The sequence below is a fragment of the Raphanus sativus genome, unplaced genomic scaffold, assembly GCF_000801105.2.
Source record: "Raphanus sativus cultivar WK10039 unplaced genomic scaffold, ASM80110v3 Scaffold0667, whole genome shotgun sequence".
NCBI lineage: Eukaryota > Viridiplantae > Streptophyta > Magnoliopsida > Brassicales > Brassicaceae > Raphanus > Raphanus sativus.
This window is the reverse complement of record NW_026615984.1, coordinates 19,951-32,868: the sequence shown is the minus strand read 5'-3', so window position 1 is coordinate 32,868 and position 12,918 is coordinate 19,951. Positions and strand designations below refer to the sequence as shown.

The window sequence follows — 12,918 nt, the reverse complement described above, 5'->3', positions numbered from 1 at the left end:
TTTGATATCATTTTGGTAATGCAGATATGCAAAAAATTCTATCTGATGAAAGAAGATTAAGGAGAATGAGAAGCAACACAATGGTTCAAGATCCATCAAACTGATCTTAAAGAAAATAATATGGGAAGACAGGGATATATGAATATGATCTTTGTGTGTGTTACTCGGCCATCTTTGTGTGTGTTTACTCGGCCATCTTTTGTGTGTGTTTACTTGGCCATCTTTTTGTGTTTTTTTACTCGGCCATCTTTGTGTGTTTTTACTTGGCCATCTTTTTCTGTGTTTTTATTCGGCCATCTTTGTGTGTGTTTACTCGGCCATCTCTCTTAACAGAAAACTATGCATAATGCGATTTTTGGGTTGAAAAAGTTTGTTGTAAGAATCATGACTAACTAAGCTTGAAGCAAATCAAATAAATCACTAGTCATGATTCTTGGCATTTAATTTCCAATTAAATGAATTATAAATTTGAAATAATCGTTCCTTATAAAATTTAAGTTCGAATTTGATGAACACGAGAAGAAAATATTACTGGAAAAAGGAAAACAACAAAAAGCTAATTTTGAGATCATCTTCTCCACGAATTGACAGATGCCTTTAAAATAAGTCCGGATAGTGGACCTTGAGGAAAAATTTGTCGTATCAAATCCAAAAAGATCCAAATTCAGTTTTGAAGTTTTGGATGCAGAATTCGTTGGCTGATTCTTAATGCAAAGTCCACAGAAGCAAATATTCAAATCTGGATTAAGATTTATATATGCAGTTACTCCCCGTAAATTAAGCTTATGACAGGTCAAGCTCGATGACACTGAAGACTGTATATAAAAAAAAAAAAAAAAAGAACTACAATCCTGATTAGCTCGAAATTTATGAAGAAAAGTCTGACCAAATAAAATTGTTTCTTAGAATCTTTGACACGTAAAAATTTTGCATTTATATATATAAACATTCAAGAAAAGACATACCATTGACGCATCAATCTTCACGTCCAAAATATTCACCAAATTTTATTTATAATCATCTTTTTTTTTATAAATAAGATCGTTCAACTATCATGGACTCGTGCAAGAAAAACTTACCGCCGTCTTGCGGATCACTCGTAACCATCCTCAGCCTCGACGGCGGTGGAGTCAGAGGAATTATGGCCGGAGTGATCCTTGCGTATCTAGAAGAGCAGCTTCAGGTTTGTATCTATTGATTATATATTTATATGTTATGCTTTTTTTTCAAATATATATGCCATATTACAATATTAAATATATACATAGTTCAACTACATAATTTTCAAAGATATGACCAGCAGAATAAGATTTTATAGATTACTTACAAGATAGTCAATGAAATTCTTTTTTCTGGTTATATTTTCGAGCCATATTGTTCAATTTTGCCGGTAAATATATAAGGCGCTCGATGGAGAAGACATGAGGCTAGCAGATTACTTCGACGTGGTAGCCGGAACTAGCACCGGTGGCCTCATTACGGCCATGTTAACTGTACCAGACGAGAACGGACGTCCTCGGTTCGCGGCCAAAGACATTGTTCCGTTTTATCTTCAACATTCTCCCAAAATATTTCCACAGCCCGGGTAAGCAAATATTACACAGTTATATATCACAAACGCCATTCACAAATTTTACAACTTAATAAACGTATATGCTCCAACACAAATAAAAATAAATAATAACACTAGTAAAGGACAATCGTTGTATTTTACCTTGCCGTTTATATTTTACAATTTACAATGATATATGACTTTGTTTTCTTATGCCTTTTCTCAAAAGAAAAAAATAAAACAATGATATATGACAACAAACTTAGTACTGGGACAATGTAATTTTAAAAAATCAAAACAAAACACTGTATGTTGTAAATTTCAACGTAAACGTGTTTAAAAAGCTTGTAATTTATAGAAAATAAAATTACAACGAAAGATTAATTTTGGAAATTTTATTTCATTTTCTAACGAACACTTTTCATTTATATCAAATTCCACGTTGAGATATATAATAATAAAAGACATATGCAGACGAATGTTTTCTCTGATACCAAAGCTTCCAAAGCTTTTGTCTGGCCCAAAATACGATGGAGTGTATCTACGGAATCTACTAAATAATCTTCTTGGAGAGACAAGACTCCACCAGACAGTCACAAACGTTGTCATACCTACCTTCGACATGAAGAAACTACAACCCACCATTTTCTCCTCTTACCAGGCAATTTTCTACTCATGTCTCTTCTTAACATAACACGTATATAAACTATAGAATCAAAATTTATTGTTTCATCAACATCAAGCTAATTAAGTAGCTAACAGTAATAGTTAACTTTCTTTGTAACGTCTTCTTGAAGGCATTGGCTGACCCTAGCTTGGATGTCAAGATATCAGACATATGCATTGGCACATCGGCTGCTCCTACTTACTTTCCTCCTCATTACTTTATCAATGAAGATATTAAAGGCAAGACGTCTGAGTTTCACCTAGTTGATGGCGGAGTTACTGCTAATAATCCGGTAAAACACAACATTTTTAGCAGTTTCTAGATACTGAAAAAATCGAAGAAGAATGCAAATCTTTTACTTTATTCACATTAGGTTTCATTTTGCATATTTGGAGAGTATTTAGTCAGATAAATTTTAAGACATGTAACTAATTTTATTGTGTTTGGTTTTGCCATAGACTCTGCTGGCCATGACAGCTGTCACTAAGCAGATTGTGAATGATAATCCTGACATGGGTGAGCTCAAGCCGTTAGGTTACAACAAGTTTCTCGTTGTGTCGATAGGAACAGGGTCTGCACAAAAGGAGGAGAAGTATAGCGCAAAAAAGGCTGCAAAATGGGGAATCATATCTTGGTTATATGACAATGGATCTGCTCCTATACTAGACATTACCATGGAATCAAGCCGCGACTTAGTTGATTTCCACAGTTCTGTTGTGTTCAAAGCCCGACAATCCGAGGACAAGTATCTCAGAATTGATGTGAGAGCGTGAGAGCGACACATGAACATAAATTAAAATTTGTTACTAATAATTTAATTTACGCAATTTTTTATGAGTCAAACTGTTTGCAGGATGATACATTGAAAGGAGATGCAAGCTCTATGGACTTAGCAACAAAATCCAATTTAGAGAATCTTGTGATAAATGGAGAGAAGATGCTGAAAAACAGAGTTGCGCAAATGAACATCGACACTGGTGTATATGAACCTGTTCCTGGAAATGTCACCAATGAGCAAGAGCTCAAGAGGTAAATTTCAAATTTTATTGATCTATTTCTTGGATCAAATGTCATCGCATCGTTTGAGTAATGGTTAAAATGCAGGTTTGCGAAAATGCTCTCGGATGAAAGGAAACTAAGGATGCAAAGCGACGAGACACGTAAAGTTTCATCAAGTTGAATTAAGCTTGATGATCGCTCGTGCTTTTGTGATTTGGTGCATAAAATAATCTGTAAAAAATACAGATAATAGTAGTAAGAATAATTTGCTGCACAAGACGGTTTTGTGTGTGTTTTCCTTCTTTTGATAATGAAATTACGCTAGTTTCATATTATTCAACACATATCAAAGTGGAAAATCCTATGACTTTATATATAATCAATCATACAAAAAGATGTCGCTTTCTTTAGAGAATGTTCAGTGTTCAACGTTCATAAGAAAACTCATATATATGTGTTACACGCCAAAGCGTGTTAATTAATCGTATCTATTAAAACGGTCCTAAGAAAACTCATATGTGTGTTACACGCCAAAGAGTATTAATCATACATATTATCACATAATTAGGTAACTAATTAAGAAATTAAAAGGTCAATTAAAGGAGATTAGATACATGAAGAATTGCACAAGAGGGTCAGGGTGTCAAGGGTAAGATAATATTGGAATCAAATTTGTATTTCTTCTTGTAATTAACGTGAAAAACATCTGACGTACAGCCGGATATAGTGGTCTCACAAACGTGGACCATGGATACATATTGTACTACTTGTCACGGCATCGACAGAGCCAAATTCTGTAAATCGATTTAATAGTTGATTGTTGAACACTTGAGCTTCAACATAATGAAGACAATTATACATAGTTGTCGTAAGCAAAAATGCATTACTTTGAACATATATTTCTTTCTTTTTAAAAAAAAATCTGGACTTCAGATATAAATGTAACTTTGATGTCATAGTAATTCTATCTTAAGTAAATACTATGCAAGCAGATCCTTCTATTTTTGCTAATTATCACCCTTGATATATGATATAACATTATATTATATTGTTTTTTTCAAATTGTAAAAAAAAAACAGTTTGAAAAACATATATAATACTATATATATGATATATAATATTATATTATAACATATATAATATATTCGATTGTTATTTCAACTCCCGAATCTACTTTTGGAAATAATATATAAATTTCATGAGGAAAAAAGATCATTCCGCATAGTGCACTCATAAAAGTTTCATGACTAACCGTAACCATTTCAAATCCATAATTCAGGCGAGTTTTAATGTTTCGTGTAGCGGTTACATTTGCTTGGAAGTGAGGTTCTCGTTGTCTCTATCCGTAAATATTTTTATTGGACAATCATATTCCCCAGTTTTCCTATGTTAGTTCTGTTGGTAAAATTTCTCATATAGATTGCTCAAGAATCCTGATTTAAACCTCAAACAAAACAATAATAGCAAGTCCAGGATGGTAACCCAAAAAAATGAACATAAAGTAGGCAAGGAAGAGTCAAATAACTAATCATAATTTCTGAGCACTGAGGAATAAAAAAGATCCCATAAAGATGAAAATGTTTACAAGTAGCGGATTACCTTCAGCTATTTATATATAACTTTTTTGATACATATATGCACATATCTTCAGGTGACTTTTGCTCATAATTTGTGTGCACATATATATGTCAATTAACTGTTTTTATGGAAAAACAGTTTTTTTTTTTTTTATCATGTTAAAATATGGAAAAACAGTTGTCAATTAGTTTTCTTGTTTTTCAATATAGAAGTATGTGCGTAACGTGACATGCTATATAGTAACCATAAGTAAGTGTAACTTCCAAATCAAGAAATCTCTCATTAGCTTCACACAAAAAATCCAACACTAAAGTGGCTTTATATATACATCTCGTTCTATAAATATGGGTTTGTGTTTCACCCGTAACGGTAGTTCTACGTGTTTCATCACATTTATAACCATCCCCGTCTTGATAACAGGACGAGAAGTTAACCACTTACCGAGAAGACATAATAAGCTTTGTTTTTAGATTATTAAAACGAAACTAGGAGATTAAAAAAATCATGGCTCTCTCTTCGGAAAGAAGATCATGTTGTCTTCCTCCTTCATACGGACAACATGTGACGATCCTTAGCATCGACGGTGGTGGAGTCCGTGGGATCATTCCCGGTATTATCTTAGCTTACCTCGAATCACAACTCCAGGTATGTCTACCCTGAATCTTGATAAGTGTTCTTGTCTCAATTTGATAATATAACATTAAATTAATGTAATGTTACATAGGAATTGGATGGTGAGGAGGCAAGACTTGTGGATTACTTCGATGTCATCTCCGGGACGAGCACTGGAGGTTTGATAGTGGCAATGTTAACCGCACCGGAAAAAGACGTCAAAACAAGCAGTAACCGCAACCGCCCTTTGTTTGCGGCAAAAGAAATCGTCCCTTTTTATCGCAAACATTGCCCTAAAATCTTCCCACACCCGCGGTAGGTGCCTTTTGCGTTTGCGTTTGATCTGATAACTCGAGAGTCTTGAGTAATCTGATAACTAACATGCTAACTTCTAAAACCGTGCAGAGGAGCGTTTGCCTGGGCTCAGATCCTGGTGAGACTTGTACGAGGACCAAAGTACAACGGAAAACACCTAAGAAAAGTAATCGAAGATTTCTTGGGAGGCACGAGACTGACTCAAACTTTGACGAACGTTGTCATACCTTGCTTCGACATCAAGAAACTCCAACCGGTTATCTTCTCTTCTTACCAGGTAATTAAACACCAACATCAATACATACGTAGTTGCATCACTTTTATTGATTCAATGTTTCAAATATAGGCGAAGAATCGTCGAGTTACTGACGCAAAGATATCAGATATATGCCTAAGCACATCAGCCGCACCAACTTATCTCCCGGCTCATCGATTCACTAATGAAGACAGTGAAGGAAACAAATATGAATATAACCTTATTGACGGTGGTATCGCTGCCAATAACCCGGTATAAAATATTAAGTTAGATGAGATTCCAACGTAAAAAAAAAAAAAAAAGAGATTCCAACGTAAAATCTTAATTATCGATCGGTCATATCATGTTATGTATTTTATTTATTTATATGTTTTTGTAGACGTTGTGTGCTATTGCGGAAGTGACAAAGCAGATAGTGAAGAAGAATCCAGCAATGGGAGACATGAGCCCATTGGATTACACGAGGGTTGTGGTGATATCGCTTGGTACAGGTTCGATAAGGAACGAAGAGAAGTATGATGCGATAATGGCGTCAAAATGGGGACTGGTGAGTTGGATCTGTGCAGATGGTTCGAGTCCAATTATTGATTGTTACAATGAAGCCATTCAAGACATTGTTGATTACCAAAGCTGTGTCGTTTTCCAAGCTCTTCATTCCGAGACGAATTATTTACGTATCGATGTGAGTCTCTTCCCTTTTGCATGACCATTCTTTCGATCTTGTTACAAAATTACGATAATTAGTTTACAAAAGAAAAAAAAACAAAATTACGATAATTTTAATAATCTATTTTAAAGAAAAAAAAAGTTCCAAGGAAAATATTTAAACTACTAAAAAAAAATCAGTGTACAAGGCAAAACATTCTGTAGCTATTAAAAACAACCTTTTCTATTACAGGACGATACGTTGAAGGGTGACATAGGATCAGTGGACATATCGACAGAAAAGAACATGGACGATCTTGTTCAAGTTGGTAGAGCTTTATTGAAGAAAAATGTATCTCGTGTCAATCTCGAAACTGGCCATTACGAACCCATCCCTGATCACGTTACCAATGAAGAAGCTCTCAAAAGGTTCATTATTTCTTTTCTCTTTTAATCTTAAAAGAGAAACCAAGTTTACTACTTTTTATATAGTTACAACAATGGTTTTAAATTGTAAACCACTGCTAATTTAATTAATTACAGGGTTGCAAAGATTCTGTCAGAAGAAAGGAAACTCAGAGAATCAAGATATCTTAAACTCAAGACCTGATTTTATAGTTGTTACCCAGAAACAATCTATAAAACTCATTGTTTGTATCTGTTTGTGCGACTTACATAAATTCACTTTACTTTGTGAGCAAAAGAATATTTGAATATCAGAATATATGAATATGGTTTTCATACATACCAAGTTGGCTTTTTGCGTTACATTCCAATAAAAGATCAATTTGAGAATCAATTTTTTTCTTAACAGACGGTTAGAATCTCAGCTCCATCTTTGGTAATAAGAATGGTATGCTCGAATTGCGCAGAGAGGCTAGCATCTTCTGTTACCACGGTCCAATTATCATCCCACATAACCGGTTTTCTGCTTCCTATGGTAAGCATTGGTTCAATAGTGAAGGTTTGATTCAAGACCATACGTCCAGCTTCATTGTTCCCTGTGGAATAAAATGTGAGTTCAAAAGTTTCAAAACTATGCTAATGGTGGTCACAGAGCAATTCAACAACAAGAACAAAACTTACGAAAGTGAAGAACAACAGGATCAGCATGGAAGACACGTCCAATACCGTGGCCTACAAATTCTCTAACCACTCCATACTTATGCTTATCTGCATGCTCACTTCATAAACATTTTGATTTTTTTCAATATGTAGTAGATGAATAAAAAAATTCTAATAATTGCTTAAAGAAATAAAAAAATCTCTTACTGAATGATTTTGCCAATTTTCTTGTACTCAACACCAGGACCACATATCGATATGGCTTTGTCAAGAGACTCTTTAGTCACCTGAACAAGCTTTTTAGCTTTCTCGTCGACATCACCACAGAAGAAAGTAGCTGAAGTATCACCGTGATAGCCCTGTAGATAGAGAGAGAGAGTAGACACCAACGTCATAAGTAATGGAACTTGACTTGGTGAAAAGAAGAAGAAGAGAGCTTTACGTTCAAATAAACAGTGACATCAATGTTGATTATATCTCCATCCTCAAGCGGTCGTGAATCAGGGATGCCATGGCAAATGCACTCATTCACAGACGTGCAAACACTTTTAGGGAAACCTCCGTAGCCAAGAGGCGAAGGATAAGCTCCGTTCTCTATAATCATGTTGTGAACCGCTTCATCAATCTCATCTGTCGTCACACCCGGCTGCCAAAACAGAACAACAGCGTATATATAACACAACTTCAAAGCAATGAACTTTGGTCCTCCCATCCCACACTAACCTTAACCAAAGTCCCAGCGTATTCACGAACTCTAGCTGCGAGCCTCCCAGAAGCTCTCATCCTCGCTATACCTTCCTTGTCGTGAATCTCAAGCCCACTTGAGATTCCGGGGACTTTAAAAGACTCAACGTAAGGAGGTTTGGTTATATGGGCAGGGACAGGGCGACGTGGAGACACGTTTCCTGGTTTCAGACGTTTTCTCTTCCCATCAACAACTTCATCTACGTTTCTATAGACAAGGCAGCAGCAACAAAGAAAGTTAACAAAACAGAGTCCAATGCTAAAACAGAGTATACAAACAGAGTACCTTGTATTAAACAGAAGATTGGTTAATCCCGAAAAGGTCCTTGATAATTGCATCGAAACATGCCTTCTTCCTGTATAAATTAGCAATATGGGAACTCTAAAGTTTTAATCTTTTTTTGCTAATAAAAAAAAACTCTGCTCAGCTAACGAACTAGAAGTAGAAGAACTGAAGAAGTATGAAGAGAGAGAGAGAGGACCTGAATGGAAGCGGAAGAGATGGGGAAGAGGCTGCGTTGATCGAATAGAGTTGTTGTTTCCGAGAAAGGAAGAGATGATTCTTGGTTGCAGAGATTTCGCGGTCGCCATTTTGTAAACTTCACGGCGGCTAGCTTTTGTTTACCCGGTTCGCCGTAGCCACTTACTTTCTTTTTTATTTGATTTTTAATTATGACTAGAAGAAGAAAATAATAATGGGCTTTTAATGGGCTTAGCTATCTCACCCAAGATGGGTGCTACATTACGCGCTGTTATGTTTCTGAACCCTCCCCCTATGCAAGATCATTGGTTTGACTAGTATTGGAAAAGACATGGTGAAATGAGTAAATAGCTCAAACTTTCTTATTAGCTCTAGTGCAAGAAAGTTTCATAACTAAAATAGAGAGCCTATTTTATTCAGCAAATATAGTCAAAATTCCTTATACAACACCAAAATACTTGACTAAGGTCTAAACACTTTACAACCATATCAAAAACAACAATCTCTTGTATGAATACTACCATGTAAGATATCTTTTATGTGAATTGGTCATAAACTAGGCAATACATATAGAATGTTAGGAGATATAATTCGCACATTTAAACTCTATTGAATCAAAGAACATTCATATTAGAAAAGTGTATGCAACTCCAGCCCAACCATGTTTTTCTACTAAAGATTCAAATTAGTACAAAAGTAATATGATCAAGTTATAACCCTTTTCAATAAAAAAACCTAAATATATACACAAGACCCAGACTTCATTCCAAACTCAAATTTTTCTTGTTCTCATTCTTTTTCTACCAAAAAAGTGGTAAAAACATTTTCATTGTTAGATGCATAAGATTCCTTTAAGCACCGAATACATTTCCTATATTGTTTTTGAGTTTATACAAACAGGTCATATGATATGATGATGTGATTAATATTATATACATAGATATGGCGCAGAGGCATAAAACAAATATGAGACATTTGACATGTTCTCAATAATGGATGTAATTACATCATTACATTTTTATTCTCAAAACACACTTCAAACTGCTTTATTTACGACAAATCAGTTTTTTATATAATCGCAGTGAGTAACTTAGTATATTCAACAAGCAATACTATTAGTAGCCGTAAGAAGTTCTCCTCATCATCTTCATGAACTCCTCCAAACTAACTTCTCCATCTTCTGTGTTGGTTAAGACAGAGACAAATTGGTGTTTAAGTTGGTTCCATTGAATCACAACAACAAAAATTAAAACGTTACGTGATTAGAGAACATATGTTTTCACTTACTATCACGATCAGCTTCTTCAATCATTTCTTCTATCTCATTATCTGTGAAATTTTCTCCTAGCTCCTTCGCAATCTGCTTTATATCGTGAGGTGAAATCTTTCCCTAAAATATTCAACAATTTGACAAGTCAAACACCGTGACATTACTCCAAACAGAAAAAATAAACCACTTGGAAAAAGATATAGGTTTGGATTATAACATTGTTGTCGTGATCAATGATCTTAAATGCTTTAGACAATTCATCTGTAGAGTCTCGTTCTCCGAATTTAGTTGTCATCATATGCACAAACTCTTCGAAATCTATTGTTCCACTATTATTTTTATCCACCTCTGCCATCAGTTCGTTTATTTGCTACACACATTAACAACAAAAAAAATATACAAAATAAGTGAAATATTATCATATATATAGAAAGAGGGAAAACTATAGTTTTCATAGAAAACCAACCTCATTAGTCATCTCAAACCCCAGAGACCTGTAAGCAGATGATGATAATCTTCTTAGTGCTAACTACAACTCGAAGAAGTAGGAAAGGGAAGAAAATTGCCACTAACCTCATAGCAACGTTGAGCTCGCGAGCATCGATGCTACCTACATATGAAATGATGATGGACTTACTAAATCGTGTACTTCTGATATAGAACTGTGCTAACCAGATATAAGGTTTAATAATAGTTACCTGAACCGTCTATGTCGAAGAGATCAAAGATTTCTCTAATCTCTCTTCTCTTTTGATTGGTCAATCCATAAGTCTTCCCTTTAGGTTTCAGACCTCTTCTGAACTGTACTGCTCCGGACATAAAACTAGCCTGCCGGGAAAGAGAAAAACATAACCGGTGAACAGAGTAAGCAGAAGAATCTAAACTGTTTCTGTATTTGAAAAAGATCAAGACCTAAGGAACAATCAAGAAAACCAAAAACAAAACACTAACCATTTCTTGTGTGGTTGACGAATAGGATGATATGATCAGACAGATAGATTTGAATCGATGAAATGTTTATAATTTGGTCTTCGATGAGATAATGATGACCAGAGATGACTAGACTTCTTGTCTGATTATGAACTCTTTTGAAAGCGATTAGCATCAAGACTTTAAATTGTGCACGTTTTTGTTAAATAACTGATATATTGGCGCTAAAAACAAAACCTTCGTTGATGTGTATATGTCTCTTCGAATCAGATACTCAAAACAAATATTTGACAAGTAAACGTATTTTATAACATTATCTAGAGACTAGAGGACACAGCGATTGTGTAAACTCAGCGATTGTAAACATCAATGGAGTAAACGTTTTCACAAGCTGCGTTATGTGGAGACTGTTGTACGAACGCTATTTACTTCTAAGGTTTTATAAAGATATTGTTGAAGTTGTATATTATTAGTACAATGACGATAATTAGCTAAGTCTTTAACTGATATAATAATCTAGAGAACCCCGAAAGCTTCTTTGATAGCGTGTATAACACGCGAAGAAACTTCTTCTCCAAACATTCTCGGAAACTGTAAATCCAAATCTTCCTCTATGCTCTTCCTTCTGAAGCTTTTATCTCTTCTTTCCAACTCCAACTTCTCTTCTTCTCCCAACACTCTCTTCTCTCCCTCTTCCTCCTTCGCGCAACGCGACAGCCAAACCTCAAGGACTTGCTTAGCAGCTGGACTCACATGCTCCCTCAAAATCTCCTCCAGCCTCTCCCCTTCCTCCGCGTCGATTTTAAGCATGGAAGCAGTTGGAGAGAAAGCAGAGCGGACAAAGAGAGAAGGCGAGACGTAGGGTTTGATCTCGGGAAGCTTGAGGAGTGACTGGCGATGAGTATCGAGAGCGGTGTCTTGGTAATATGTCTCGAGATAGCCAGGGTGACGAACAAGGTCTTTGCGATGAGGGAGGTCGAGGATGAGAACGAGCGACGTGGGACTGCTCTGTATGAGTTCGACCACAAAGTTTGGAGCTTCTGTTGAGGTGTTTAGGAATGCAGAGATGCTTGTTATGTTGAGTGACACTCCTGTCGGAATCTTGACGTGTATCCAACTTCCTATAACAAAATCAATCTACAAAAAAAAAGAAAAAAACAGAGCAATAAAAAAAAAGACATTATTTATCAAAAAGAATAAAAAAAGACATTATTACATGTTTCAGTTCATTACAGAACTGAAATGTGGTTCTACCTGAATCATACAACTGAAACTATAAAACCAACATGCAGAACACATTAAGATTCGGTTCAAAGACATGCAATCTCCTTATAACCTAATCATGATTAACATCCAAATCTCAAACCCTAAAAAACAGAGGAACCACCTATGCTAGTAAAATGCGTACCGGAGAAGATTTCTCGCCGGATCTGATGTGAAGAGACGCTTCGGCGGAACCGTTAGGGTTCTTGAAGTTCCGTACATCCGGAGGGAGGGTACAGGGAAGGAGTTGCGAGTGGAGGCGATCCTCCAACGTCGACATGAGATCAGCCATTAGAGCCCTGCGCGTGGGCGAGACGTATGGAAACTCCATGAATTTCTGACGGAGAAGATCGTTTTGATGATCATCCATGGACTGGAATTGAGCTCGGACAGTGAGTGTCTTTGAGAATCGCGACGGTTTTGATCGTATCGAAGTTAACGGCGAGAGAAAAGGCGGAGACGAAGAGTAGAGAGTGTTGCATAACATCATCGGCATCTTTTCTTTATATGTGGCTGTGAGTAGTTTCGAGAATTTCTTCTT

The 12,918-nt window shown here is 35.8% G+C and overlaps 5 protein-coding genes across 5 annotated transcripts; 2 read left to right on the top strand and 3 right to left on the bottom strand.

Annotated features, from left to right (window-relative positions):
• The first annotated feature begins 957 nt into the window (after window positions 1–957).
• Window positions 958–3,553, top strand: LOC108840344 (patatin-like protein 1). The gene is made up of 7 exons (XM_018613175.2): window positions 958–1,183; window positions 1,404–1,585; window positions 2,027–2,213; window positions 2,350–2,511; window positions 2,678–2,980; window positions 3,073–3,248; window positions 3,324–3,553. The coding sequence occupies exons 1-7, from the start codon at window positions 1,055–1,057 to the stop codon at window positions 3,397–3,399; spliced, it is 1,215 nt and encodes a 404-aa protein (XP_018468677.2). The 5' UTR covers window positions 958–1,054; the 3' UTR covers window positions 3,400–3,553.
• Window positions 3,554–5,101: 1,548 nt separating this feature from the next.
• LOC130502701 (patatin-like protein 3) lies at window positions 5,102–7,371 on the top strand. Its single transcript, XM_056997492.1, has 7 exons — window positions 5,102–5,441; window positions 5,521–5,723; window positions 5,814–6,000; window positions 6,070–6,231; window positions 6,359–6,661; window positions 6,878–7,053; window positions 7,168–7,371. The coding sequence occupies exons 1-7, from the start codon at window positions 5,301–5,303 to the stop codon at window positions 7,232–7,234; spliced, it is 1,239 nt and encodes a 412-aa protein (XP_056853472.1). The 5' UTR covers window positions 5,102–5,300; the 3' UTR covers window positions 7,235–7,371.
• LOC130502702 (methionine aminopeptidase 1D, chloroplastic/mitochondrial) lies at window positions 7,331–9,074 on the bottom strand. Its single transcript, XM_056997493.1, has 7 exons — window positions 8,916–9,074; window positions 8,720–8,789; window positions 8,413–8,641; window positions 8,132–8,335; window positions 7,897–8,048; window positions 7,711–7,808; window positions 7,331–7,625 (listed from the first exon to the last, which is right to left on the bottom strand). The coding sequence occupies exons 1-7, from the start codon at window positions 9,022–9,024 to the stop codon at window positions 7,432–7,434; spliced, it is 1,056 nt and encodes a 351-aa protein (XP_056853473.1). The 5' UTR covers window positions 9,025–9,074; the 3' UTR covers window positions 7,331–7,431.
• A 759-nt stretch (window positions 9,075–9,833) lies between these two features.
• On the bottom strand, window positions 9,834–11,291 carry LOC108819153 (calcium-binding protein CML19). Its single transcript, XM_018592146.2, has 7 exons — window positions 11,136–11,291; window positions 10,883–11,012; window positions 10,758–10,794; window positions 10,651–10,678; window positions 10,402–10,554; window positions 10,202–10,304; window positions 9,834–10,094 (listed from the first exon to the last, which is right to left on the bottom strand). Exons 1-7 carry the CDS (start codon window positions 11,136–11,138, stop codon window positions 10,030–10,032), a joined length of 519 nt encoding a protein of 172 aa, XP_018447648.1. The 5' UTR covers window positions 11,139–11,291; the 3' UTR covers window positions 9,834–10,029.
• A 233-nt stretch (window positions 11,292–11,524) lies between these two features.
• Window positions 11,525–12,905, bottom strand: LOC130502705 (red chlorophyll catabolite reductase, chloroplastic-like). The gene is made up of 2 exons (XM_056997496.1): window positions 12,523–12,905; window positions 11,525–12,251 (listed from the first exon to the last, which is right to left on the bottom strand). Exons 1-2 carry the CDS (start codon window positions 12,871–12,873, stop codon window positions 11,631–11,633), a joined length of 972 nt encoding a protein of 323 aa, XP_056853476.1. The 5' UTR covers window positions 12,874–12,905; the 3' UTR covers window positions 11,525–11,630.
• Between the last annotated feature and the right edge of the window lie 13 nt (window positions 12,906–12,918).